Source organism: Cibotium barometz, chromosome 10 (genome assembly GCF_041138505.1).
Source record: "Cibotium barometz isolate CiBa-2024 chromosome 10, ASM4113850v1, whole genome shotgun sequence".
Classification (NCBI taxonomy): Eukaryota; Viridiplantae; Streptophyta; class Polypodiopsida; order Cyatheales; family Cibotiaceae; genus Cibotium; species Cibotium barometz.
In genome coordinates this window covers 6,173,557-6,198,978 of record NC_141055.1, presented here as the reverse complement: position 1 = coordinate 6,198,978, position 25,422 = coordinate 6,173,557, and the positions used below count along the sequence as shown (strand labels likewise).

General features: G+C 41.1%; 1 protein-coding gene across 2 annotated transcripts; it reads left to right on the top strand.

The window, feature by feature from the left end:
- Window positions 1-269: 269 nt before the first annotated feature.
- On the top strand, window positions 270-5,526 carry LOC147634474 (type I inositol polyphosphate 5-phosphatase 10-like). Of its 2 annotated transcripts, XM_086803561.1 has the most exons (10): window positions 270-787; window positions 883-991; window positions 1,413-1,484; window positions 1,637-1,724; window positions 1,856-1,960; window positions 2,111-2,705; window positions 3,040-3,233; window positions 3,911-4,019; window positions 4,153-4,301; window positions 4,471-5,526. In XM_086803561.1, exons 1-10 carry the CDS (start codon window positions 767-769, stop codon window positions 4,622-4,624), a joined length of 1,596 nt encoding a protein of 531 aa, XP_086659687.1. In that variant the 5' UTR covers window positions 270-766; the 3' UTR covers window positions 4,625-5,526. The 2 variants fall into 2 exon arrangements, with proteins under 2 accessions (XP_086659687.1, XP_086659688.1); XM_086803562.1 differs by lacking the exon at window positions 1,413-1,484.
- Window positions 5,527-25,422: the final 19,896 nt, after the last annotated feature.

Sequence of the window (25,422 nt, the reverse complement as noted above, 5' to 3'; positions counted from 1 at the left end):
CACCTGTCCCCATCCAAGAGCCGTCTCTCCCTCTCTAGATTCTCTCTGCAAGCTTCTTCTCCACCCATCAATCACATCACAACTCCACGAGCTCTGTTTGCAGCTTCGTACTAGTCCTCTCTCTCTCTCTCTCTCTAGAAGCGCTGTGATTATCCAACGGCCCCCCCCGCCCGCCTCTCTCTCTCTCTCTCTAGAAGCGCTGTGATTACCCCCCCCCCCCGCCTTGAAACCGCGTCTCATATCTCTCTTCTCATCAACATTCTGTGTGTGTGTGTGTGTGTGGGGGGGAGCCCATACCTTCTCTGCTAAGTGCTGCTGCATTGCCCTCACAAACCCACCACATGAACCAGGACTCTCACTTCTGCCATCCCTTAATCCTCAACCAATCAATCAGAGTCCACCTTTTGAGCATGATTTCGCTTGCATCAACAGATTCCCATGATCCCATCGTAGATGCCTCTTAGCCATGCAAAATTCTAAACCACCCTCATTTTGATTGCTTCTCCGATAAGTTAACGTTGAGCACTGTTTTAGCCAAATGTACAGAAACAACGCTTTCGGACTGCGTGACCAATGTACAAGGCTTTAAGTATTCCTTTTCATCACGCACACGTTCCAGGAATTCATCAAGTCTTCTCACAGAGGGGCCAGGTCCCAAGGCGTGCAGTTTTCTCTAAATTTTCCTACAGATCTCTACAGGAGGAGCTTCAAGAAGTGGAGCTTAGCAGGATTCAATTCCTCTCCTCCCAGGCCCCCATGATACAGAATGCCCAGTAAACGTGGCAAGGTGTGACATTGCTTTATAAGTTTGAATTTCAATCAGTCCAGAGGAATGTAGAATCATCCAATTGGGTATTGATGTGAGATCTCGTGACTCCACAGATGCTTTGGTCTAAGCTTTCGTTTAAGAGTTTGCTTAAGCATGGGCCCAAGAATGAAGGATTCGGCGCTGATGAAGAAGATAACACAGAAAGTGAACTCGATGACGACGGTGGGTAATCTAATGGGGTTCTTTCTTTCATTCCATGTCTTTTTCTTCTTTGAATTATACATGTTGCGAATGGAACTCCATATATTCCGTTAATTGAGCTCCTCACTGTGATCTACACTGTTTGGTAAGTAGATCTACCATCAATGTGAGATAGGTAATTGTGGTCTTTCATCTCACAATTAACCTTGTAATGATCGAGTCTACACAACCTATGTATAATTTGGGGGGTTTGGACCTACATTGATGGTGAACGGGTCTTTACGATCTTACACACAGTGACCAAATGGAAGCAAGAGCGTATATAACTTACAATCATCATTACTTAAATGCAAGAGTGGTGCTACCTACTTTGACTAATTTAGAGGTTCAAATCTACATGATTGTGTAACGGGTTTTCATGGTGAAATTTAACATGTTCCAGACCTCTGCATGAGAAGAAGGCATAGCAGCTGCTCAACACAAGGCTATGAAGCCAGTCGCTGGAGCTTTGCAGGTTTTTCTGTTTTTTAATTGATGTTTTCCTCTCCAAGTTGGCCCTTGTTGCCATTATTGCATTCCGTGCTTGAAAGCAGTGGCTTGGTTTTGTTTTCTGGACTCCTGAGCTCATGTGTGTGTGTATGTATGTGCATCTGCACACATGTGCAGGCCAAGACCGGAGACACTCTTCAGCTGTGTCGGTCCATACAGATGCAGACCTCTCAAGGGATAATCTTAACAGCAAGCAACAGTTTAGGCAATAATTTTTCACCCTTTTCATGCAGCTCTTTAATCCCTTCAAAATAAGGTGCATGTATTTGGGATCAAGAGCTCTTTAAGAAGTATAGATTTGCTTAAACATTTGAGTGCTTCTATACATCCAATCAGGATCTTTATTGGCACATGGAATGTGGGGGGCAAACCGCCTGAAGAAAAGATGAACCTCGAGCAGTGGCTCAACCAGATGGAACCAGCAGACATTTATGTCGTTGGGTAATCCCCACAGTAACACACACGTCGCCTTATGCTTTAGAAAGCCAGTTTACTGATTATCAGAAGTGTTCATGTAGAATTATATGATCTGCAGTAATGGCAATTTTTTAAAAAGAGAACGGGTTCATGTTGGCTTTCTCTGGGATGCAGATTTCAGGAGATTGTACCCTTGAATGCTGGTAATGTTCTGGGTGTAGATGACAAGTCCTCAGTCATGCGGTGGCTTCAATTGATCCAGAGGGCTCTGAACAAGAAAAGCTTGTCAGATCTAGCATGCAGCTATGCTGATACCATTTCCCCAAGGGGGAAACACTGCAGCTTTTCTGCTAACCTTGTAGATACTACCTCTGAATCAGCAGATTCGAATGAAAGAGCTGACCTCTTTCTGATGGGTGATGATAGTAGTAGCCTGGACTTCAACTTCCCCATTATGCCGGAAGATGCCTTTTTAGATGAATCATTTGGTAGGTCTGAATCCATCACATCATTCAGGTCACACATATCCTATGACAAGGAGGCTTGCACAACAGGGGTGGATTATTCTCCACTGGTATCGCCATCTTTTATAGCCAAATCCTCGGCTTGCAGAATCCTGCCAACGACGCCCCGATATGCATTGATTGCTAGCAAAAGAATGGTGGGAATATTTCTCTCAGTCTGGGTTCGGGATGACCTTTGCAGATATGTACGACATGTGAAGATCTCATCAGTTGGGTGTGGTATCATGGGCTATCTTGGGAACAAGGTAAGGTTTCATCAGGCCTATTGTGAAGGCAGACTGGAAGAATACTAACTTTCATCTTTTGAAGTCTTAGAGCATGTACACACATGTTGTATTGACATGGCAAGTGCATGACTAACTTGGCTATTGCCATGGCAAGGGCATGATGAAACCTCATTATTGCCATGGCAAGGGCATGATTAGATACAGACATCACCATTCAACACATCAGGCCTGGGACTTAATTTGAAGTTTATGCAATCAAAGCAGCTCAAGCGATTTTTACCTCTATATTAGGGAGGGTGTTCCCACCCGCCGACTAGCTCGTGCTCTGAACAGATGATTTATATTGGTGTAGGGTTCGATTTCTATCAGCCTATGCCTTCATCAGACAACCTTCTGTTTCATATGCAGCCACTTGACTTCAGGAGAAAAAGAAGGTGACGAGCTCCGCCGGAATTATGATGTCTCAGTTATTCTCAAGCGGACACGGTTTCGTAGATCTTCTCAACACAAGGAAGGATCCTTGCCTGATACAATACTTGACCATGAGTAAGTATGCTAGGATGAGCTGTTTGAGCATACGTATATTTGTATAATTTTACCCCCTCAATAGTGTGTATGTCGTATTTCAACCTTCACTCATGCATGCATGTTCATTCCACCCATTCAACCTTTCACACATGCATGCATGCTCCATTCCACCCATCCAAACTTCTCACATGCATGTATGCCTTATTCCAGTGATTCAACCTTTACACATGCATGCATGTTTCATTCCACCCATCCAACCTTCTCACATACATGTATGTCTTGTTTCACCCATTCAACCTTCAGCATCTTGACTTATTTAACATTCAGCATTCATGCTTGCCAGTCAACCACCACATATGCATCTCTTATTTCACCCATGCAACCTCTCAAATGCATGTATGTCTTATACAACCCATGCATGTGTGATATATTACCCATGCAACCTTCACGGATGCATGTATAGATTACTTCAACTATACGCATGCATGCATGTCTTTACATTACCCATTCAACCTTCACACGTGCATATATGTCCTATTTTATGCATGCAACCATGAGGTCTCTTTATGGCTTCAAAGGATCTGTTTCTTTTTCTAGTTTCGGTGTGAATAATAATGAGCTTAGTTCTAGGTGTGAATTTCATGCATGATCATGCGATTTAGTGATGAGCCTTGATGATAATATTGTTTAACCAGTCGAATCCTCTGGTTTGGAGACTTGAACTATCGTCTTGCACTTTCTTCCACTTCTACCAAGTTGCTGCTTGCCCGTGGTGATTGGGAGACACTACTGGAAAGGGATCAGGTTAACTTATCTTTACTATCATCTGTATGACATTGATGACCACGTACGTGCTGTCCCATATTGTATCTATGCTCGCAAGAAATTCCATGCTGCAGCCAAGCTAAAGCCCATTTGAATATTATGTCCACCACAGCTTCACATTGAGAGGAGGGCAGGCCGTGTGTTCAAAGGTTGGCAGGAGGGGAAAATATGTTTCCCTCCAACTTACAAGTACAGGGCGGGTTCAGATTGCTATGCAGTGGAGAGGCTCAAATTCGGGGAAAAGCGGCGGACACCGGCCTGGTGAGCAGACCTTCATGCTTTCATCTTAGCTGATCATCATATAAAAGTCATGTAGTTCATCAAGTCTATATCAATCAAGTGTACCATCTCTCACCTAAGCACATCATATAAAAGCCATCTAGTACATCAAATCCATGTCAAGAAAGTGATTCTAGTCTTCTCTTGATAGGTGTGATCGGATCCTTTGGTATGGCCAAGGACTGAAGCAGCTAGAGTATGTCCGAGCAGAGTCCAACTTCTCTGATCATCGACCCGTGTATGCTGTATTCTCGGCGGAAGTGGAGGTGCCAGACCCAAAAAAGCTTGGGGATTTTTTGACCTGATCTCCAACTTCAGAGCAGAAATTGCTAACGTTTTCTCCTCTCTCAAGGGGCACAATACAGTCCCTCACATGGGTTGTCAAACTACTTTGCCATCCAACAGCTTCAATGGCCACTAAAAAGTTGACTAGGATTTTAGTGCTTGCCAAATTACATGGCGGTCACCTAGACGCGAGATATTTACATAACCATTAGGAGGGACTTTATGCAAGCAGATGAGAGGAAAATAAGCTTAGGATAGAAGAGAGGTCTTGCATTGTCAAGAATGACTGCTGTGGATAAGACATACATTTTGTCTTTGAGAGGAAGATATGCTGGTCATCATGAGTGTATATAGAGGCTGCATTGGTAAAGGGGATGGTGTGCCAAGGGCTGATTGGTGCCATGTAAGCTGGAAGGTATCATTTATCTTTACATCATATATTTGGCAATAAAAAAAACCTTGCAATGTTTGGACTGCCCTTGCCCATCAAGCCAAGTAAGTTAGGAGGCTGCAGAGGCTTCATACCTTTGTCGAAATAAAGGGCGCCTCGAAGTAAAGTGACCTAGGCCCTCACTTGGAAGGTTTGGGGAGGCAGTCACATTGCAGGGTGTTGCATGCCTGTACATGCATGGCATATGAATAACTCTTGATCCTACAGAAAGAATCGTAATGTTTTCGAATTTTTTTGAAGCCCCTTTGTAAAGTATATTACTTCAGCTGATGGTTGCAGATGTAGAAAGTGAGTTTTGGAGGTTGAAGACAACACTGGTCATGGCCATCTTGACCACATTGAAGTTAAATACAAGGGCTTTAATTATTATTGCCCAGTGGTAGCCTATCAAGAGGTCTTGTAATGTCATTATATGGCATGTATGATGTGATTTTTCTTCCAGCATTACATGGAATTTGACATTGTAGCTCATTTATCATATCCAAGTAGTGCAATCGTTTTAAACGCCACATTTCTTTTGTCCACCACTCCTGTGTTAAAGCATTGAGCTTCACATCTATGGATGCACACAAGGAAACTAGAGCCTCTGTTATTTGACACCTTAATGAAAAGGAACATTTTGAAGCACCTTATACCTTACAATTTAATGAAGAGGAACATTTTAAAGCCTCTCATCCCTTACTTAGTTGGACAGTGGACACCAGTTGGACTGTACGCAGGTCAGCAAGTGCCAAGGTAAACAATTTGAATGGGAAACTACTAATCTAGCACCAAAGAATAACCTCTCTTAGGGCATTCTATAGCAACATGATCACATGTGGTGACATAAATGTGTTCAGGAAAAGGCAGAACACAGTCCGACTGTTGTGCGATGACAAAAACATTTCGCAAAAAGGCTGGTCACATACAGCCATCCTGCAGCCTGCCCTTCCTTACCTGAGCATAGCAGCACTGTCAGGTACCTTGACCAGGCATCTTCCAAGTACTTTTTTCGATGTTTGGAAGGGGGACTATTTTAAGTAACTAACATTAATTGAATTACCACAGTTTTAGACGAGTCTAGCCTTTTGTGTGTTGTTTCGAATTGCGTAATTAACAGCATGCCGTGATTATCAGCACAATACCAATGATTGTTTGCCTAGAATGGCTATGAGGTTCAGAACAGGTGCTTGCATGATGATACCTATGAGGTTCAGAGCAGGTGCATCCTTGAAAGGGTTTCCAAGGTACCCGTGATAATCGCCCAGAGAGCGAAAGTCTCCTTAAAATCAGTTGTTCAGATTCTGGTAATTCTGGTTATAAAACAGGTTGATTTGTACATTTTTTTGCATAAAAATCTGTCCGAGGTTAAGACCTCTCCTTGTCTTGACTGGTTGGGAAAAATGTTCTTTTTTTGGGCACTGAGACAATCCACTCCCGCCCATGTGCTCTTTGAAATGGCGCTCCTTTTGATGGTCATGGTCAATACTTGAATCTGCCTTTGCCTTAAAAGCTGCAAAAGTCAATTGATTCCCCAAGCAAACTTGTGTGCGCGCATATATATATATATATATATATATATATATATATATGTACATATATATAGATATAAATACTTGTATCTATATATATATTTTAGAGATATATATGTATATATATTTTAGAGATATATATATATATATATATATATATATATATCTATATATATGTACATATATATAGATATAAATACTTATATCTATATATATGTACATATATATATATATATATTATATATATGTATATATTATATATGTATGTATGTATGTATGTATATATTATATAATGTATGTGCATACACATTTACGGATATGTATGCACATATTTAGATATACAGAGCTTTGTATGTACATACAAATCCACAAATATGTATGCACATATGTGTGCACACGCGTGCATACACATATATACATATATGCATATATATGTGTATGTGCATATACATGTGTGTGTGTGTGTGTGCGCGCGCACGCGCGTGCCTACACACTTTCTAGTCTCGCATCAATCAATTGGCGGAGAGGGTAGATGAATTGTTCATGTGGAGGGATTCTTGATGGGGTGAAATTTGTGGATGACAGATATATAGCTCCGGATAGAAATGATGGCTATTCTATTATTGCAAGTACCTTGTTTCATGGCCTATACAAGATGGATGTATTTCAGAAGTTACAGCATGATGCTTGCTCAGTCTCTACAACTCGTGCTATGAGTGATGCAGAATTATGGCATGCACAATTTGGTCATCTGAATTATGGCAGTTTGTTATGCATTCAAGGCATGATATGGTGTCTGAGTTGCTAACTCTTGAGACCCCTGCTAGACATGTATGTGAGGGGTGTATTCTTGGTAAAATGCATTTGGCATCATTTCCAAAGGATGGATCTGTGAGAGCTGTTAAGAAGTTACAGCTTATACATAGTGATGTATGTGGTCCTGTGAGGACACCATCTATTGGGGGATATCTTTACTTCATCACTTTTATTGATGATTACTCCAGATATAGCTGGGTGTATCCATTAAAGCAAAAGTTAGAGGTTCTTATGTGCTTTAGGCACTTTGTATCCATGGCTGAAAATGCATGTGAATGTAAAGTTGGCACTCTTCGTTCAGATCAAGGGGGGAGTATATGTCCAAGGAATTTCATGCATATATGGCTGAAAAAGGCATAAGGCATCAATGTACAGTGCCATACACACCTTTGCAAAATGGTGTGGCTGAGAGGAAGAAAATGTCTCTCATGGAGATGGCACGATGTATGGTGAAAACCCAAGATTTACCTCATGTTTTTTGGTTAGAGGCAACTATGTGTGCAAACTATGTGTTGAACAAATGCCCTACCAAGGCCTTGCACTATAAAACTCCTTATGAAGCTTGGCATGGTAGGAAGCTTTCTCTGGCTCATTTGCGTGCTTTTGGTTTTCTTGCTTATGCTCGTGCCTGAGCAACAATGCAGTAAGCTTGATGATAAGGCAGTTAAGTACATATTTGTGGAATACAGTTCAGAAAGCAAGGGATATTGACTCTACATCCAGCCTCAAAGCGGATTTTGGTAAGTAGAGATGTTATTTTTGTCGAAAACTCAGTTCAACCCATGCTTTCATGCAAAAAGCAATAGAATGTATGCTCACAAGACATGTTTGATTCGCTCCTACCTTTGTTTAATGGAGGGTAGCCATATGTAGAGTATTTGAATACTCAACCAAGTACTGAAATTTAGCCTTTGTAGGTGCAAAATCAGCCTTTTGATGAGGTAATTATTGAGGATGTAGTGGATGAGGAGAGAGCAGCCATAGAAGAATCTAGGCGTATGCCAAAATGGCTTGTGCAGACATTGAGGGATAGCTAGTTGGTAGCTTCTTTACCTAGCAGAACTCATGCAAGTTCTCATCATGCAGATTATTCTCATGTGGATCATGTTCTCATTTCTACTTTATGGAATGAGGAGGAACATGTTTCCTTTGAGGAAGCACATGATGATGATCATTGGATGCATGCTATGCAAGATGAGTATAACTCTATACTCAAGAATGATGCCTAGTATTTGACAAATCTACCTCATGGCAACAAGAAGGCCATTGGTACTCAGTGGGTTTACAAGTTAAAATGTAAAGCAGATGGTAGCATTGATCGCTACAAGGTTAAACTTGTTGCAAAGGGGTATGCCCAACAAAAGGGCATTGATTATGATGAGACCTTTGCACCCACATCTCATATGACTACCATTAGGTGTCTCATTGCTTTGGCAGTAGATCATGGGTGGAATGTACATCAGTTGGACATTAAGGCTGTATTCTTGAATGGTGATTTACATGAGGAGGTGTATGTATCGTAGCCTCTTGGTTTTGTTGTGAAAGGAGAAGAGTATAAAGTATGCAAGTCTAAAAAGGCTCTTTATTTCCTTAAGCAAGCTCTTAGTAGAGCATGGTATGAGAAGATTCATGCATACTTGGTTGAAAATGATTTTTGCAACAATCCAACGGAGAGTATCCTCTATGTGAAGAGGAGTAAGGACACATTTTTGGTCATCGTTCTATACGTTGATGACATGCTGCTCACGGGATGCGAATAGATCAAATTCGAGCCTTTAAGGCTGATTTGCAATCATCGTTTGAGATGTCAGATTTGGGGCCCTTGCATTACTATTCGGGGATTCAGTTTGTGCAGCGCAATGATGGCATTGTTATGCTGTAGTCTAAATATATATAAAAGCTATTGAAGAGGTTTAATCTTGAAGACTATAAACCTGTGGGGCTACACCTAAGGAGACAGGTACTTGATTTAGTCTTCAAGATGTAGGAGACTCTTTTGATGCTATTTTGTATCAAGGCTGTTGGATCCCTTCTTTTATGTGTGCAACACGAGGCCAGATATACAGTATGCGGTCTCACAGTGGAGCAGATTTATGCATAGCCCAGGTACGAAGCACTAGCAAGCTATTAAACGGATTTTCTACTATTTACAGGGCACTCAGTATTTTGGATTATTTTACCCAAAGGGGGGTGAGTCACAGATGCATGCTTTCAGTGATTCAGATTGGGCTGGATGTTATGACACATGAGTGTCCAAGTGGGTTTTGCTTTTGCCTTGGTGATTCATGTATATCATGGCTCAACAAGAAGGAGTGTACAGTGGCCACTTCCACCTGTGAAGCTAAGTACATGGTAGCTTTTATAGCTACAGTTGAGTGTGTGTGGCTCAGACGTCTTATGGTTGATTTGGGTGTTACAGTCGTTTAGCACTATGATTTTCACTGGCAAACCAGAGCGCATTAGCAATTGCAAGGAACCTAGTGTTTTATGCTCGCACTAAGCACATTGAGGTGCATTACCACTATGTCAGGGAAAGACTCTCTGGCAGAGATCAGCTTGGTCTATATGCCTACACATGACAACATGGTAGATTTATTCATGAAGGCTCTTCTTGGTGAAAAGTTTGAAGCTTTTCGTAAAGCTTTGGGCTTACTACCTTATTAGGATTAATCGGCCATACCCTGTACATGTTCACATCATCACTCCTCCAAAGGGGATTTATAGCATTATATGGTAGTGATGTGTGTGAACACACTTAGGGACAGTCGGGGCACTTTTCCCTCACTAGGAGGTTTTTTCCCCCCGTGCGTATGTACACCCTCTTATCTACTCATTTTGGGGTGTGTACTTATCTTTTGTATCTGGCATTGTTGATTCTAATCTAGTGAGTTTGTGTGCTCTCAAGCTTCTTTATCTTGTATGTGTCCATTGTTGCAACCGTATCCCTAATTCCAACATAGAATACTTGTGAGCTGTCTACCCTCTTATCTTTACTCTCTTATTTGTGTTTTATTGATCCTTGCATAGTTAGATGGATGCATGCTTCGGTAGGAATGTTTGTAAGATCTCCCTCTCACATGAGCTTCCCCCTCCTCTTGGGAGATTGATCCATAGCGTAGGAATATTCTTTTTACCTCCATCTAGATGGAAAAAGCTCTTCATCCCTCCACACCTACATTTATGGAGCTCTGGAGTGAGTATGCGAACAATGGGCTAACATATCCATAACCAAGGGAAGTTTTATTTTGCAGCTATAAGGCAAACCACATGTTTTAGCAAGGCTAGGTAAACTTTTAACTTAAACACATTTGGCACCTCCCACTACCAACTCCCACTACCAACGGTGTGGGTAGCCCCAAAGGAGTTGCCTTCATCTAGGTGGATAAAGTTCTTCCTCTACACCCACAATTATGGAGCTCTTCCTCCACACCCATTATTATGGTTTCATTTCGTTCAAAGCTCCAAATGGCACATGTTTTGGTAAGACTAGGTAAGCTTTTAATTGTAAACATATTTGGTGCTGCCCTCCGGTGAGTAGCCTAAGGGTTATCTCTGATTTTGATCCATTCCAAGATATTAGGATCATCAAATATCACCCAGTGAGTACACACAGCAGCCCAAGGGCTTATATATTTGATTTTGATCCATTCCAAGATATTGGGATCATCTAATATCAACCAATGTTCATTAGGAGGTCACACTTTGAAAGACATGATTTTGGAGCCTATGAAATGTTTGTTTTGATGTTGAGGACATTCGATTTGTAGGTTTTGAAGGGAAAACTCCTAAGTTTTCTTGGCTATTTGCATAATTTTTAGGATTTAAAGCATTAGATTTCATTGCATTGAGCCAAGGGATTACTTAATTTAATTGCTTAACCTTATTAGGGATGACATCCACTCCAAAAACATTGGCTAGAAGCTCTAATCATGTGGATTAGAGTACGGAAAGTTGTGTTTTCTTATTCATGCATTGCATTCATTTTGTAGTAATAACAAAACACAAAAACAATCAACAAAAAATAATCATTTACATTACTTACATAAACCCACTCTCAGGATTAGGAACATTAGACACCCCCCTAAATAAAAATTGCACAAACAACCACATGAGTCCACAGTCCTGTGAAAATCACATGTGATGTGAGCCTAGATAGATGCTTAATGGTAGTTACACCTAGAGGGATGCTTAATGGTAGTTACACCTAATATGATACCCGGAAGTTAACACCACCTTGAAGACTTATAAAGACTCACCTACCCATGTCCCGAAAAGATCTTTCCATCAAAAAATATGTACCAACACCAATTCCCAAGCAAAATTCTTGTCTTTGTACTAAAGGCGACCCAATTATGCTCAGCAACACTGTCAAAGGCACTAGGCCCCACTTGCCACACCTAAAAATGAGACCCCACATGATTTTAGCTCACCAAAACCATTTAAGCCTAATTTGATTTGATGTGAGATGTGAGACTATACTAGAGATGTGATGTGAGCTTACCAATCCCTTGTGAGCCTAGCTCACATGACTTACATGAGCCTAGCTCACATGACTTACATGAGCCTATTTCATCCAAAATCACATGAGCCTATTTCATCTAAATTGTGTGAGCCAAGCTCACTAGACCCGTATGAGCCTAGCTAGATGTGCCATGAGCCAACCAAGCCAAACCTAGAGTGAGCTTCTCCAAACATGATACGAGTCTATTCAAACATGAATATGAGCTCACAAAACTTGCATGAGCTAAGGTCTTGTGTGAGCCAAAAGATAAAACATAATAAAAACAAACACACATAAAAAAAGAAAAGGGAAATAAAATATTTTGTACAACTTGCACAGTGCACACATGTCTAATGTTGTATAGACCTGCTTGAGTGGCCCAATCTCAAAATTGCAATGTGTCCTAAAGGTATTGTTTCCCAATAACATCATTATTGAACCACCTCATCTAGCCATAGGTGCCTGAGAGAAACTCTTTGATGCGAACTCAATCTAGGTGCAAGGTGTGAAATAAAATGTGATGCCCTTAGTCAAATATGTAGGTGACATGCATGGGTAATTGATTGAAGGTGTGTCCTATGTGTGTACTCCTCCAATACCAAATATCTCAATTGCTTTCTTTGACTCTCTTTACTACTTTCTTTGGCATTTTATCTTTTATTTCAATTTAAGGGAATAAGGTCATAACGCTTAAAGGGTACCCCTCTTTGATTGAACGAGGGTTTGAGCCCACACAAACATTTGGAAAGTGGTACATGGGGCCAAGCATGGGAGTGAGACTTACCAACCCGCGTCGATGCCAAAGATACCACTGGTCTTGTAGAAGGACCTGATGAAGGGCTTACACGAAAGTAGTAGATGGGGCCCTCATGAGGATGAGACTTACCAACTTGCACTGGTATTGAATATATTGACGGTCTTGTTATTGACGAAGGGCTTGCCGGGAAAGATAATGATTGTACCACTACATGTTGTCAAAGGGTTTCCAAAACCCAATATCTAGTGGCCATAGAAGTATTTGATCATGCTGTAGAGATCTATCCGCTGGCAAAAATGGGGCCTTCATTAAGGTGGAAAGCCAGTCATTCTCATTAGCTCTCTTTGGCACCTCCTTAAGGCTAATGATGAGATGAACTAGAAGAGAGCTAGCATGTGGTGGCCACTATAGTTGGGTTAGGGAGGACCTTGGTGTGGTAGAGATCATTAAAGTTCTTTATTCAAATCCACATCTTTGTGGTGGTGAGTGGTTTAGGGGTGTCAGTGGTGTAAGGAAAGTTGTAGACTTGCCCTTTACCCTCCATTTGCAAGAACTTGCACCACAACCACAGTCTTTGATAGGCATGCTCAGGGCGAGTAGGTTCCACCATTAGTAGCCATATCCTAAAGGTTTGCTACATGTATAGAGAGGTATGTATGCTTTGGGACCTACGACCTTTTTAGTTCATTTTTGTAGACTGTTACCTCAAGGTGTTGCCCTTATTTTTTCATTACTTGCTTCTTGTTTCTCCTTCTTTTTCTTGTGAATTTGATAGAGCATGCTATGGATGATAGGTCCATAGTAGAGTATGAGCAACTGCCGAGTTTCTCTTGATCCCATATGCCTTGTAGAGGCATTGAATTTACCACACATGTGAATTCTCCTCCTCAACCTGTTCGAAGCTTCTTTAGCCTCTTTCTTATCTCATTCTCCACTAGACTATGCACCATATTATGAATTTTCCAAAATCTTTAGCCTTATCCCAAAGAAAATAGCATCCATATCTTCCTACTAAAGTCATGGATCGATAACAGAAGTAGGAAGAACCACCCAATGTAGTGGATGGCACATGGACAAGCTCTAAGAGGAGTCTTTGCACGATTCTTTCTTGTGGAAATGCGTGTCAAATTTTGCTTACCCATTATACAAGCTTGTTCTTCTTTCTTGGCGGAAATGTATACCAATGCTGCTTACTTTTCATTATACAAGATTCATATACATCTGACATCTCAAAAAATATTGGTAGATGTGCCACAATCCTACTCCTCTGTATTTCTTTTATGACTACAAAATTCAAGTGCCCTCATGCCATAGCTTGTTTGTTCTGACATTGAGTTGGGCTATAAAAGCCGATAATTCCTACAAGTTGTAACATCGAATTCCTCTCCCAACAACAACATTACCACCAGTATCTGTGATTATTGCACCAACCTTATCAAAGAGAACCTTCAAGTCAGCTATGGTCGACTGACAACAAATTCCTCTCCCAACAACAACATTACCACTAGTATCCGTGATTATTGCACCAACCTTATCAAAGAGAACAAGTCAACTATGGTCGACTGACAACAAATTCCTCTTAATATCTCTTGCACACAAAGGATATCTCTTAATATCTCTTGCACACAAAGGATATCTAATTTACATAAAGGCTAGAAACAAAGGGAATGGTACATGTTCCTATGGCTGGGCATTTGGTATCATTCCCAACTACTACCAAAGATGGAGTTCCCCACAAGATTAAGGGAGCTATACTAGCTAGCCCTTTTGACTGGCCATATGTTGAGATGCTCCATCGATGATCCATGAACCATCAAGAGTGCTATTGCCTTTGTACACATTTCTTCAATTTCCACAAACAACTCCAATTCTGCTTTAGTGTTGTTTCAGGACTCCTTCTTCAAAGGATTCAAAGTGTCATTCTTCTCATCTACTTCCTTCAATCTATATGATTTGATCACATGACGAGGCTTGTCACAATAGAAACATTTTACTTGTGATTTCTTCTTCCTCTCAAAAGTAATGGGGTTTACCAGAGTGCTTCCCCTTGCTTTTTATTGAAATCATTAGAGAATACATTATCACTACGTACTCCATTTCTACCCATGTACATATTATCTTGGTAGTTTACCCATGGTGTTGGTTCAAACGCAGAATGAATGTCTGCAATTTTAACAACAAACCGGCTCATTGGATCTTTGTAGATCTCACCGCCATGTGTGTTTGTATACAAGAAATGGAGTCTCATGTTGTCAATCAACTCCCCATCTGGGATTTCAAATGGATTAGCAGAATCTGCCATACCAATGGGTGTGGATGGTCTATTCATGCCCAAATGACTCGTTTATGTCCATTGAAATATCACTCTCGGTTCTTGAGAGGCTCTCTATTTGAGACTCCGAAGATGTCTCGAGAATGGTCTCCAAGTTGCCAACAACCGATTGAGTGCCGCTCCCTTGAGTGGTTACCCTAGATGGTGCACTAGTGTTACGTCCCCCTAGTATTGTTCCCGAGCATAGATGCATACGCTATTTTTAGCACGTTGAAGTGTCCAGTTTTGAATTTTTTTTAAATTTATATATATATATAATTTTATTTTTTTATTTTTTATAAACCCTTCCTAACCACTAAATGCAACTAACATGAATATGTGTGTAAATACATATTTTATTTTATTTTATTTTAATTTTTTTTAAATAATTACATAAAAATATGAAATATGCTAAAAATACTAATTATGCAGATTACACTAATTATGCAAAAGATTACAAAAATTTAAAAAAATGCAAAATATGCAGAAAATGTGAACTCAAAAGAAAACACATAATTTATATTTTTTTAAATTATTTTTTTTATTTTTTTTAAAAATGCAAAAAACATGAAAAAATTAAAGATTAACAAAAAATAAAAAAATAAAAAATAAAATACTAACCTTTCACCTGGCACCTTATCCCTTCCGAATCCTGCGCGCCGGCACCTTATCCTCCTGGTCCTTCGCCTCCTTTCTTCACCTTCACCTCCTTCGCCTCCTCGCCGCCTTCGCCTCCTTTGCTTCTTCGCTACAGTCACCTTCCAGCAGCCTCGCTGCCGCCGTTGCTGCAGCTTCCAGCGTCGGCGGCAGCCTCCTTCGCCTCCCCACCTTCTTCGCTATAGCCGCCTTCTCCTCTGCGACCTCCTTGAAGCAGCTCCTGGCCCTTCGCCTCCTCACCTTCTTCGCTGCGGCCCGTCAATGAGTTCGCCTCCTCGCCGCCTTCTCCTCTCCTTCGCCTTCGCCTTCGGCAGCCAGTCAATGAGCTCGCCGCCTTCGCCTCCTCACGTTCTCTGCAGCGTTCGCCTCCTCGCCTTCTAACGCCACCGTCAACAATGCATGGGCCTACGCCACCAACTTCATCCCCGGCAAGTCCTTTATCTAGCCGGTGTTGTTTCTCTGTGAGCAGTGAGCTACGCCACCGGCCTCTCCTTCGCCTTCTCCCTCACCTACTCGTGGCCCTTCAGCGGGCGGCCAGGCGCCCTCTCTGCTGCGGGTGAGGCAGAGATGGCCGCCTTATCCGGCCTCTCCTCCTCTCTCTTTGTTGCCGTGCACACAAGACGAGCCACAAAGCACTTTAAAACTAATTTTTCTAACTCTAATCTATGAACAAAACATGAACACAACAATGAAAGCAACCATGGAAAGCATAAACATGAATGAAAGCATTGCAAAACAAAAAACATTAGCGGGAGTAGATCTCAACCGCACAAGTAAGTACTAATCTACTTTTTCTCTTCTAATCACTAGCTCCGAGATTCCACACTCGTCCTAACCCTAAACCTAAAAACAAAAAGAATTAGTGGTATTAATGCAAGCTTCTCAACCGGTTTTGAGTCTTCTCCCTGGCAGCGGCGCCAATGGAGAGACGGAAGACTCTTTACACTTGTAGCAAGAGTAGCATGATCCGTGTGTAGCTCAATCCAATGGGATTTGCATCCCTTTCGGAGCTAGGGATTCAACCCGTACCGGTGTACGGAAGCTTATCCACGAATGGAGAAAATGCTATGAACACCACTACCTTAACATAGACTTTATACACACAAGCTCAATCTTGCCATAGCTCATTCACTCATCATCCCACTCAAGCTTAATGGAACTTGAAATAAACATGCATTCTCATTCACTACTCAAGCAATGCCTTGCCCATGGATAAGCTACAAGCTATGGAGAAGCTTAAGCTTGAATCCACTGCCACACAAAGCCTAATAGAGAACAAGCATCAACAAAGAAGCATGCACACTAGATGAGAATAGAGATGAGAAGAGAGAGAAACATCATCTCATTGCATTGAATTGGAAGAGCATTGCTCATACAATAGTGTAGATGGGGAGAGAGAAGAGCTTGCACCTCTATGAACAAGAGGGAGAGCTAGTCTCAAGAGAGCTCAAGCATGAGTTTAGCCCAATGTGTGTGTGACTCTCAAATGAGCCACTATTTATACCAAAACTCCTAAAACTCCCAAAACTTCCCACAGCCCACTCCCACACTCACCTACAACTTGGAACTCTCTACAAGAGCCCTAAATAAGAATGTCAAGTCTCTCCTTTTCCTGCTTCCCATCTTTGTGTTGCATCCTTGCATTGATCACCACTTGTCATGCAACATTTATGAAGAAAAAGAAATGGAGCAACAGTGAGCTTGAATTATTTGGAAACATATTAGAGACTTGGAAGAAGGCATTTATTACAGCGTGGGGTGATCAACATGTAACTCATTACAAGGTAATAACTTAAAAGACTTAAAAGAATCTCAATACTTAGAGTCTAATTTATATATACATATGATTTTGTTTTGTCATTGATTGCAGCATGTACTGTATAATCATACACCGTACTTTGCAAAGACATACGGTTCATTGTCAATATGGTCAACTCAAGGCATAGAGAAGTCATATTACATGGCAAGAACTGGTTACTTCAAGCACACTAGACATGGTGGAGGCAAGAATCGGGCCAATAGTCTTCTAGAGTTACATCAATGGACTTAAGGAAATTGATTCATAGAGCACAACAAAAAGACACATTGAAGTCCTCACCATTGACACGTGCAATATAATTGATTAATAAAGAAAATCGATAACGCACCTAGAATCAGTCATTTGCAAAAGAGCACCATGAGTTGTGGCATCAATCAAGACTCAGGGTTGGGAGGACGTGGGCTTGATCTTCTTCAGTGGTCTTCCTTCTTCTTCTTCTTCTTCTTCTTCTTCTTCAACTTCATGCCGGGAGATCTATTCTTGGCAATTGCACCTCAGGAGGCAACAGTTCTAGAGAAGGAACACACAATTTCTTTCTTGTCCTCATCAAATATCTTTTCCCATAAGGAGGCAATGCGTTTGATTCTTTAATTCCCAATGCAACAGCCTAAGCTGTGTATGATAGACAAGTAGTAGGGCCATCTTAGCGCTTGACATCCATGCCCTTGACCAAACACCCGCAATGCAAACTATTTCTTAACCAGCACCACTTTCTTAGCATTCAAAGGCACATCATATCCACCACAAAACCTAGAGAGTACTTTCAATGCAAATAAAGAAAATTTTGCATTGTCTTTATGAAATATAATGATCTATGCACCAAAACTATAATCATCATGATTAAGTCAACTAACTGTCAAATGATAATTAAGTGTCAGTGTCAGTGTCATAATTTATATGTACCTTTTGATGATTCAAATGTCTTATATATTCAATGAGACCAGTATCCTTTTGATGACCTGTTGATTTTGAACTGCTAGCATCAGATGATCTTAAGCCTCTTACTCTCTTAAGAAATTCATCATCGTATACAAAAACTTGGTAGCAATGTAAGACATTTAATCAACAAAATACACATAAATCGAATACTAATAGCTCAAAAATTTTCACTACTGTTACTTGTTGATTTTCATCACCCTCCCAGCACGGATCTCGTCCACAAAGGGATCATAGACTTACTACCTTCATGTTCTATAGGTGCTATATTTTTGCCCATATCTGCCAAACCAAGACGGTCTGTAATTATTGTGCACCTCCTCCTCGGAAGGCAATTGGGTTTCATATCTCTTCGCTTCATTGAACATATGCTTTGGAATCTCATTGCTAGGTAGATACTCGGAGTCCTAGATTGTAGAATCAACTAGAAGGTATTTGTCAACATCTTGCTCTACCCACCCCATGTTTGCTTCACTATAATTTGCTAAAGTAGCCAAGCACTATAATTTGCTAAAGCAGCCAAGCAATAGTCTTCACGAATATTAAAATGATACATTATGTCTGTTAATAATACATAATCAAATTGGTCTACCATAGTAAAGCTAGGCATAAAAGGAAGTAACAAGTCCCCCTGTTCATCCTCATTACATTGACTGGCTTCCAATGGGATTATACTCATAGGTGATGCATCAAAAGGGACAAGGGATGTACTAGCTGAAAATGTTTCCTTTTCAGCCTCTACCCTCTCCTCTACTACTACATTGACTGGCTTCCAATGGGATTATACTCATAGGTGATGCATCAAAAGGGACAAGGGATGTACTAGCTGAAAATGTTTCCTTTTCAGCCTCTACCCTCTCCTCTACTACTACATCGATAGCCACCTCTTCAACTCCATCATCCTCAATTGGCACTTGAATTCTTGGTAAATCTGTTGTCTGGGGCTCAAAGTCGTCAGTAATAAGGAGATGTAGAAAACAAAGAAATCCATAATTGTATTAGAGAAGGCGACACTTCTTTGAGTGTATTGGACATTTCTCCTCTGATGCTCTAATGGTGCAGTTGGGGATCTTTTCAAGACAACGGTTGAGCCTTCTCCTCATGACTTTGTTTGTTGCAAAATCAGATAGATGAACATATCATTCACCATCTGATGTCACGATATTGCCAGAAAAAATCTCTTCATAATCCTGATCCTAGTCATAGAGAACAATCCAAGAGGTCTTGATGATGTTCTCAAAAGGAGATTCTGCATTGAACATTAACAGTTCATGAGCACAGTGGTGGGCATGTGCATTGTATAAGAACGTATATAGCTTTTCTACTCAAGTCTCTTCTCCCTCGTCATCTAAATACAAGAGAATGTCCAACTCATTTGTTGACATGCCTACATTTCAGTCAATTAGGACAAGCACGCTTAATACACAAGGGGTTAGTACCAAGCAATAAGGGGCTTACGTAATGGCTCTGCGAGCTCCTTGTCGCTTGGTATTGACCTCGAAAACAAAAGAGCATAGAAGGGGGTCAGTACCAAGAGATAAGGGGCTTACACGATGCATACGAGTCCCTTGTCTGACCCCAAGAACAAAAGAAAACAAAGTGGGTCAGTATGAAGCGATAAGGGGCTTACACGATGCTTGTGAGCCCTTTGTCACTTGGTACTGACCCTGAAAACAAAAGAAAACAAAAGGGGGCCAGTATCAAGTGATAAGGGGCTTACACAATGCCTGCGAGCCCCCTACTACTTGGTATTGACACCTGTGTATTAAATCAAAGAAAAGGGGGTCAACATTGAGGCCATATGGAGCTAGAGATCCAAATGCCCAACAAGCCCCTAAGCAGTTAAAAGAGACTTCAAGGGATCAGTACCAAGCGTTAGGGGGCTTACATGATGTCCGTGAGCCCCACTGCTTGGTACTGAGCCCTTTTATGAAAGAGACTTAAAGCGGTCAACCCCTTATTGCTTGGTACTGACCCCAAAAACAAGGAAACAAATGGGGTAAGTATCTAGCGGGGTAAGGGACTTACGCAATGCTTGCGAACCCTTGACCGCTTGGTACTAACCCCAATAACAAAATGAAAGAAAAGGGGGTCAATAACAAGCTATAAGGGCACTACAAGAATACATGCTTTGGTGATGCCGCTGACGATGGCGACAAGGGAGCTTGAAACCAAGGCAATGGCAAGGCAGAGGCTAGACGATGGCCACCGAGAGCGACAATGGCGATGCAGACGGATGATGCCGCAAAGGGCAGAGAGCTCAACACCAAGGCGATGGGAGGGCTCTTAATTAGGGAACTCGACAGCAAAGGATTGTTCCGAGGGAGATTCAGGACATTATAGATGCTTGTGGTGGTCAATAACAAGCTATAAGGGCACTACAAGAATACATGCTTTGGTGATGCCGCTGACGATGGCGACAAGGGAGCTTGAAACCAAGGCAATGGCAAGGCAGAGGCTAGACGATGGCCACCGAGAGCGACAATGGCGATGCAGACGGATGATGCCGCAAAGGGCAGAGAGCTCAACACCAAGGCGATGGGAGGGCTCTCAATTAGGGAACTCGACAGCAAAGGATTGTTCCGAGGGAGATTCAGGACATTATAGATGCTTGTGGTGGTCTTAGCACCACGCTTGCAGTGTGTACTGATCATAAATGGCATTTATAAGGTCTCACACATGAATGACATGCCAACATGGTAGGTACTACTCTCCTATTAGCTCCTATTAGTTAGAGATCGTGACTATGGTAGGTACTCCTCTCCTATTGGCTCCTATTAGTAAGAGATCGTCAATATGGTAGGTACTGCTCTCCTATTGGCTCCTTTTAGTTAGAGAGAGATCGTGAATATGCAACGAGGAGAGAGAGAGAGAGAGAGAGAGAGAGAGAGAGAGAGAGAGAGAGATTATGAACGAATGCATGAATGACATGTCAATATGGTAGGTGCTCCTCTCCTACATGTGTTTGATTTATTTTTTATTTTTTCTCGTACCACATGGTCTTAGCGCCACTCGTATATTGATGATGATAAGTGGCAGTGCATGAATGACATGCGAGAATGGTAGGTGCTCACTTCTCTTCTACATGTGTTTGATTTATTTATCGCGGTGCCCTATTGTTTTTGCCTCTGCATTGATCACCATCGCCATTTGCCTCCTCATCGACCTCCACTATATCAGCCAAACGACATCGCTATCACCAAGGGTCTCCTCCGGCTTTGAGGATTCATCGCCAGTATCTCCTTTGTGGTCTCCTGCACTGACCCCTCTACATCCATCGTGTCTGTAGGTATTGTTGACAGTTTTCAACTTAGGATTTAGGGGTCGTTTAGGCATCAATACCGTTGTATGATTAGGGTCTTGCAGGCATTATGGGACCTCTTTATCACTTGGTACTAACCTTATCTAAAGGTATTGTGGTCTGTTAGGATCATGTTGCTAACGGGGTCAGTACCAAGCGATAAGGGGCCCGTTGGCGACTCTGCTGGCTTTGGAACTAACCCCCCTTAGGGTCATGTTGCGCATGGGGTCAGTACCAAGCGATAAGAGGCTTGTTGGCATCCTGCTAGCCCCATATCGCTTGGAATTAACTCCCTTAGGGTCATGTTGCTCATAGACCCCCATAACATCTTGTTAGCAGGGGTCAGTACCAAAGCGATAAGTCGGGCATGCCGCTAGTCCATTATCGCTTGGAATCGACCCTCCTTAGGGTCATGTTGTTAAAACAGGGTCAATACCAAGCGATAAGAGGCTCGTTGGCATCCTATTGGCCCATATCGCTTGGTACTAACCCCCCTTAGCGTCATGTTGCTCACCGAGTCAATACCAAGCGATAAGAGGCTCATTGGCGTCTTGTTGGCCCCATATCGCTTGGTACTGACCCCCTTAGGGTCATGTTGCGCATGGGGTCAATACCAAGCGACAAGCTCGTGGGCATCCTACTGGACCCATATCGTTTAGAATTGACTCCCTTAGGGACACCCGATCTCAGACAAGGAGAAGACGAGAAACACAACACCCACAACAAGATGATGCACAACCACAACCGGAGGGAGGCAGATGCCGCATAGCCACAATCAAAGGGAGATGCTGCATAGCACAATCGGAGGGAGATGCCAGTGAAGGTGAAAATGTTAATGAAGATCCTATAGATCTTGATACAACCTGAGAAGCCTATAGGAGACGGATCAAAATTAACACCACAAAATTAAATGATATGTAGAGAGTTGCATCGGTGGAGTGTGGCGTTTACAATTCGGGACACATGAGTTGTTACCAGCATCAATTTAGAGGATTTGTGTGTTATGTGGTGTTGTGGGTTCGTGGAAGTTACAGACAAAGTTGTACTCATGACACAATGGTATGATGCATGATTGTGTTGTAAGTACCAGTGGACTATTTTTTCACAAATTCTAATTTTATTTTTTATTCATTGTTGCCTTTAGGTATGTTTTATCACTTCTACCACCAGAAGAGGTACAAAATTGTACCTATGTCATTGATCCCCTCATATCGGCCCACTTGCAAAATAACCAGACATCATTTTTGCATCTCATGGGCTGGTTCCAAACTATCAACCTTGATCTAGCAAGAATAATTGTCACAGCTTATCAACACGAAGAGTGAGTCTCATGTTAAGTTATAGATTGATATATATTAGGTAATTTATATGTGTTTTTTTTATAACACATGTCCTCTTTCTACCATTGGAGTTTGCTTCTTTGTGATAGTAGCCAAAATGCATGTTATTTTGCAAACTCTGTTCAAGGACATCATGGTCGTGTTACAGAGTAAGTTCTATTGACACTTCCCTCTTCCACAAGTATATAGCTTTAAGTAGGATAAACTAATGCTTGTTTTTTTACCCTTCAAATGTGCTCAAAAGTTTGCAAGTGTATTGGAACATCTACTATTGGAGCCAAATCTTGTTCAAAACATGAAAAATCAAAGGATAAGGGTGCTAATCCAGCCTAGTGATGTCAGCTATGGATGGAGGACATGCTTAAATGCATTTCTTTTGTTAAAAAGGATTTTTCATATTCCTGATGTAAGTGATGTTTATAACATACATCTCCATCATCTAACGTATCCATGAGGTTTCTGACAAAACATTGTACATGAACTTCATTTGCACAATTATAATATGTTGGACGTAAAACAATTTAGGACTATAGCTATACAAAAAATTATTATTGTTGTCCCCATGATCATGCAAAATAAGAGATCAGACAGACAGATGAATTTTCAAGGGAAGCCAAAGAGCAAGAGAATCAGTGAGAGTTGTAGTACCAAAGGGAAGCTAAACTGCACCAACAAGCATATGACAGGTTTACACGAGAGGTGGAGGAATGGGTAGCATCTATGAGAGAGGTTGAGATAGAGACCCAAAGGGAAGTATAGGAAAGATTGTGGGCAGAGATGGAAAGAGCACAAGAGAGCATTCAATCAAAGGCCACCCCAGTCACATTCACATTTTCAATCACAGACACAATCTACACCTTGCCGTGCCATTCCTCACAATCTTCTTCTCATCATGTCAAACATCTCACCTTCCACCCACAGTTGTAACATGAACATTAATTTTGTAAGAGACTCGACACTATTTTGTAAGAAGAAAAATCTTTCATATATCAAATTGCTTTTGGAGTTACAATGCTTTGATTATCATCATTCAACGACTAATGAAGTGAATAGTATTAGAGACAAAGTCTTTGCATAAAGTCATTTTCTCTTGTCATCTTAGCACCTATAGAAAAAGGGTATTAGTGGTATCTTACAAAATGTTCTCTACAACATACTAGATTGTGAATGTAAATGTTAAATGGTTTACCTTTCTATTATCCATTGTAAATGCATAATCTTTTGGAAATTGTTCAATCTCCTCATATGTAAGGTCTTCTCTAATTTGAGAAAGAGATGTTTTAGATAGTGTATTCAGCATTGTATTAAGCAATTGCCCTTCCAAATATATGTCCATTACTAAGGGCATATTCTTGAGATTAGACTCCAAATCTTGATCTAATGGAACAAGGTTACCATTAACATGATGATATCTGGTGTAGTGAAAAGTTACAACAATGAAGTTTTTAGAGCTAATAATGTCCTTGCAAATTATTGACTTGTTCTCCAAAACAGAAATGATGCCTTCTGTTTTTCTCCTATCCCAACCATCGTCTAAAAAGTCCAATGCCTTATTTGACTTACAAATAAACATTGTTGAAGTAATTCTAATTTCTTCATCAAAGAAAAATCAACAAATACTTCAATAGGCATAAAAATAGTCAGCCTGACATTCTTTGTTGTTGCAAGAAATGCCTTAAGAGACTTTTGTATATCCTGATACAACCTGATCCTGTAACTTTCACTAGTTTGTGCAGTTGGCAATGGCCAAACTTTGCTTTCAAATGATGGGAGGGTAATGGACTTAAATGACCCCATTCAAAAGATGTGTTCGGCTCAAAGTATTGCATGTCATAGAAAAATATGCCATGTTCTACAAGATCTCTATGAGTTCTTCCTTTGTAAATTTGTTCTCTTACATATGCATGGAAAGCATCAAAAATCCCACTTATACTCTCCACTGGTTGTTGCCAGTCTATCCTATTGGATGGATAAATATCTACATAATACCAAAAGATTAGACACTTTTAAAACAACAATTAAAGAAATAACGTAAAGAAGCTCTGATGACTGAGATATTACTCACAGTTGCGATGATATCATGGAAGACCATATGGAATTTTTTTCACCCTTAAGTCTACATGCTGAAAAACATGTTGTATTAGTACCTCTTTCACACGCTTGCTAGATTCACAGACCTTGAACTCTTTAACCCGTCCCTTGTATGGCTCCACAAATTCATTAACATTTCTCCTCTTCCTCTTCCTCCTTTGTAAAAGTACCTAGCTCCTAATTGTAATTGTAGATGGTATTCATGTACCATCGTGCGTGCATATTATAACTATTGAATGCAGTAACAAAACTGAAATGCTAGTACAAGGCTTCCTAGAGGTCTCCATTTCGTGCAGCAGAAGAGACAGAGAAGAAGAAGAAGAATAA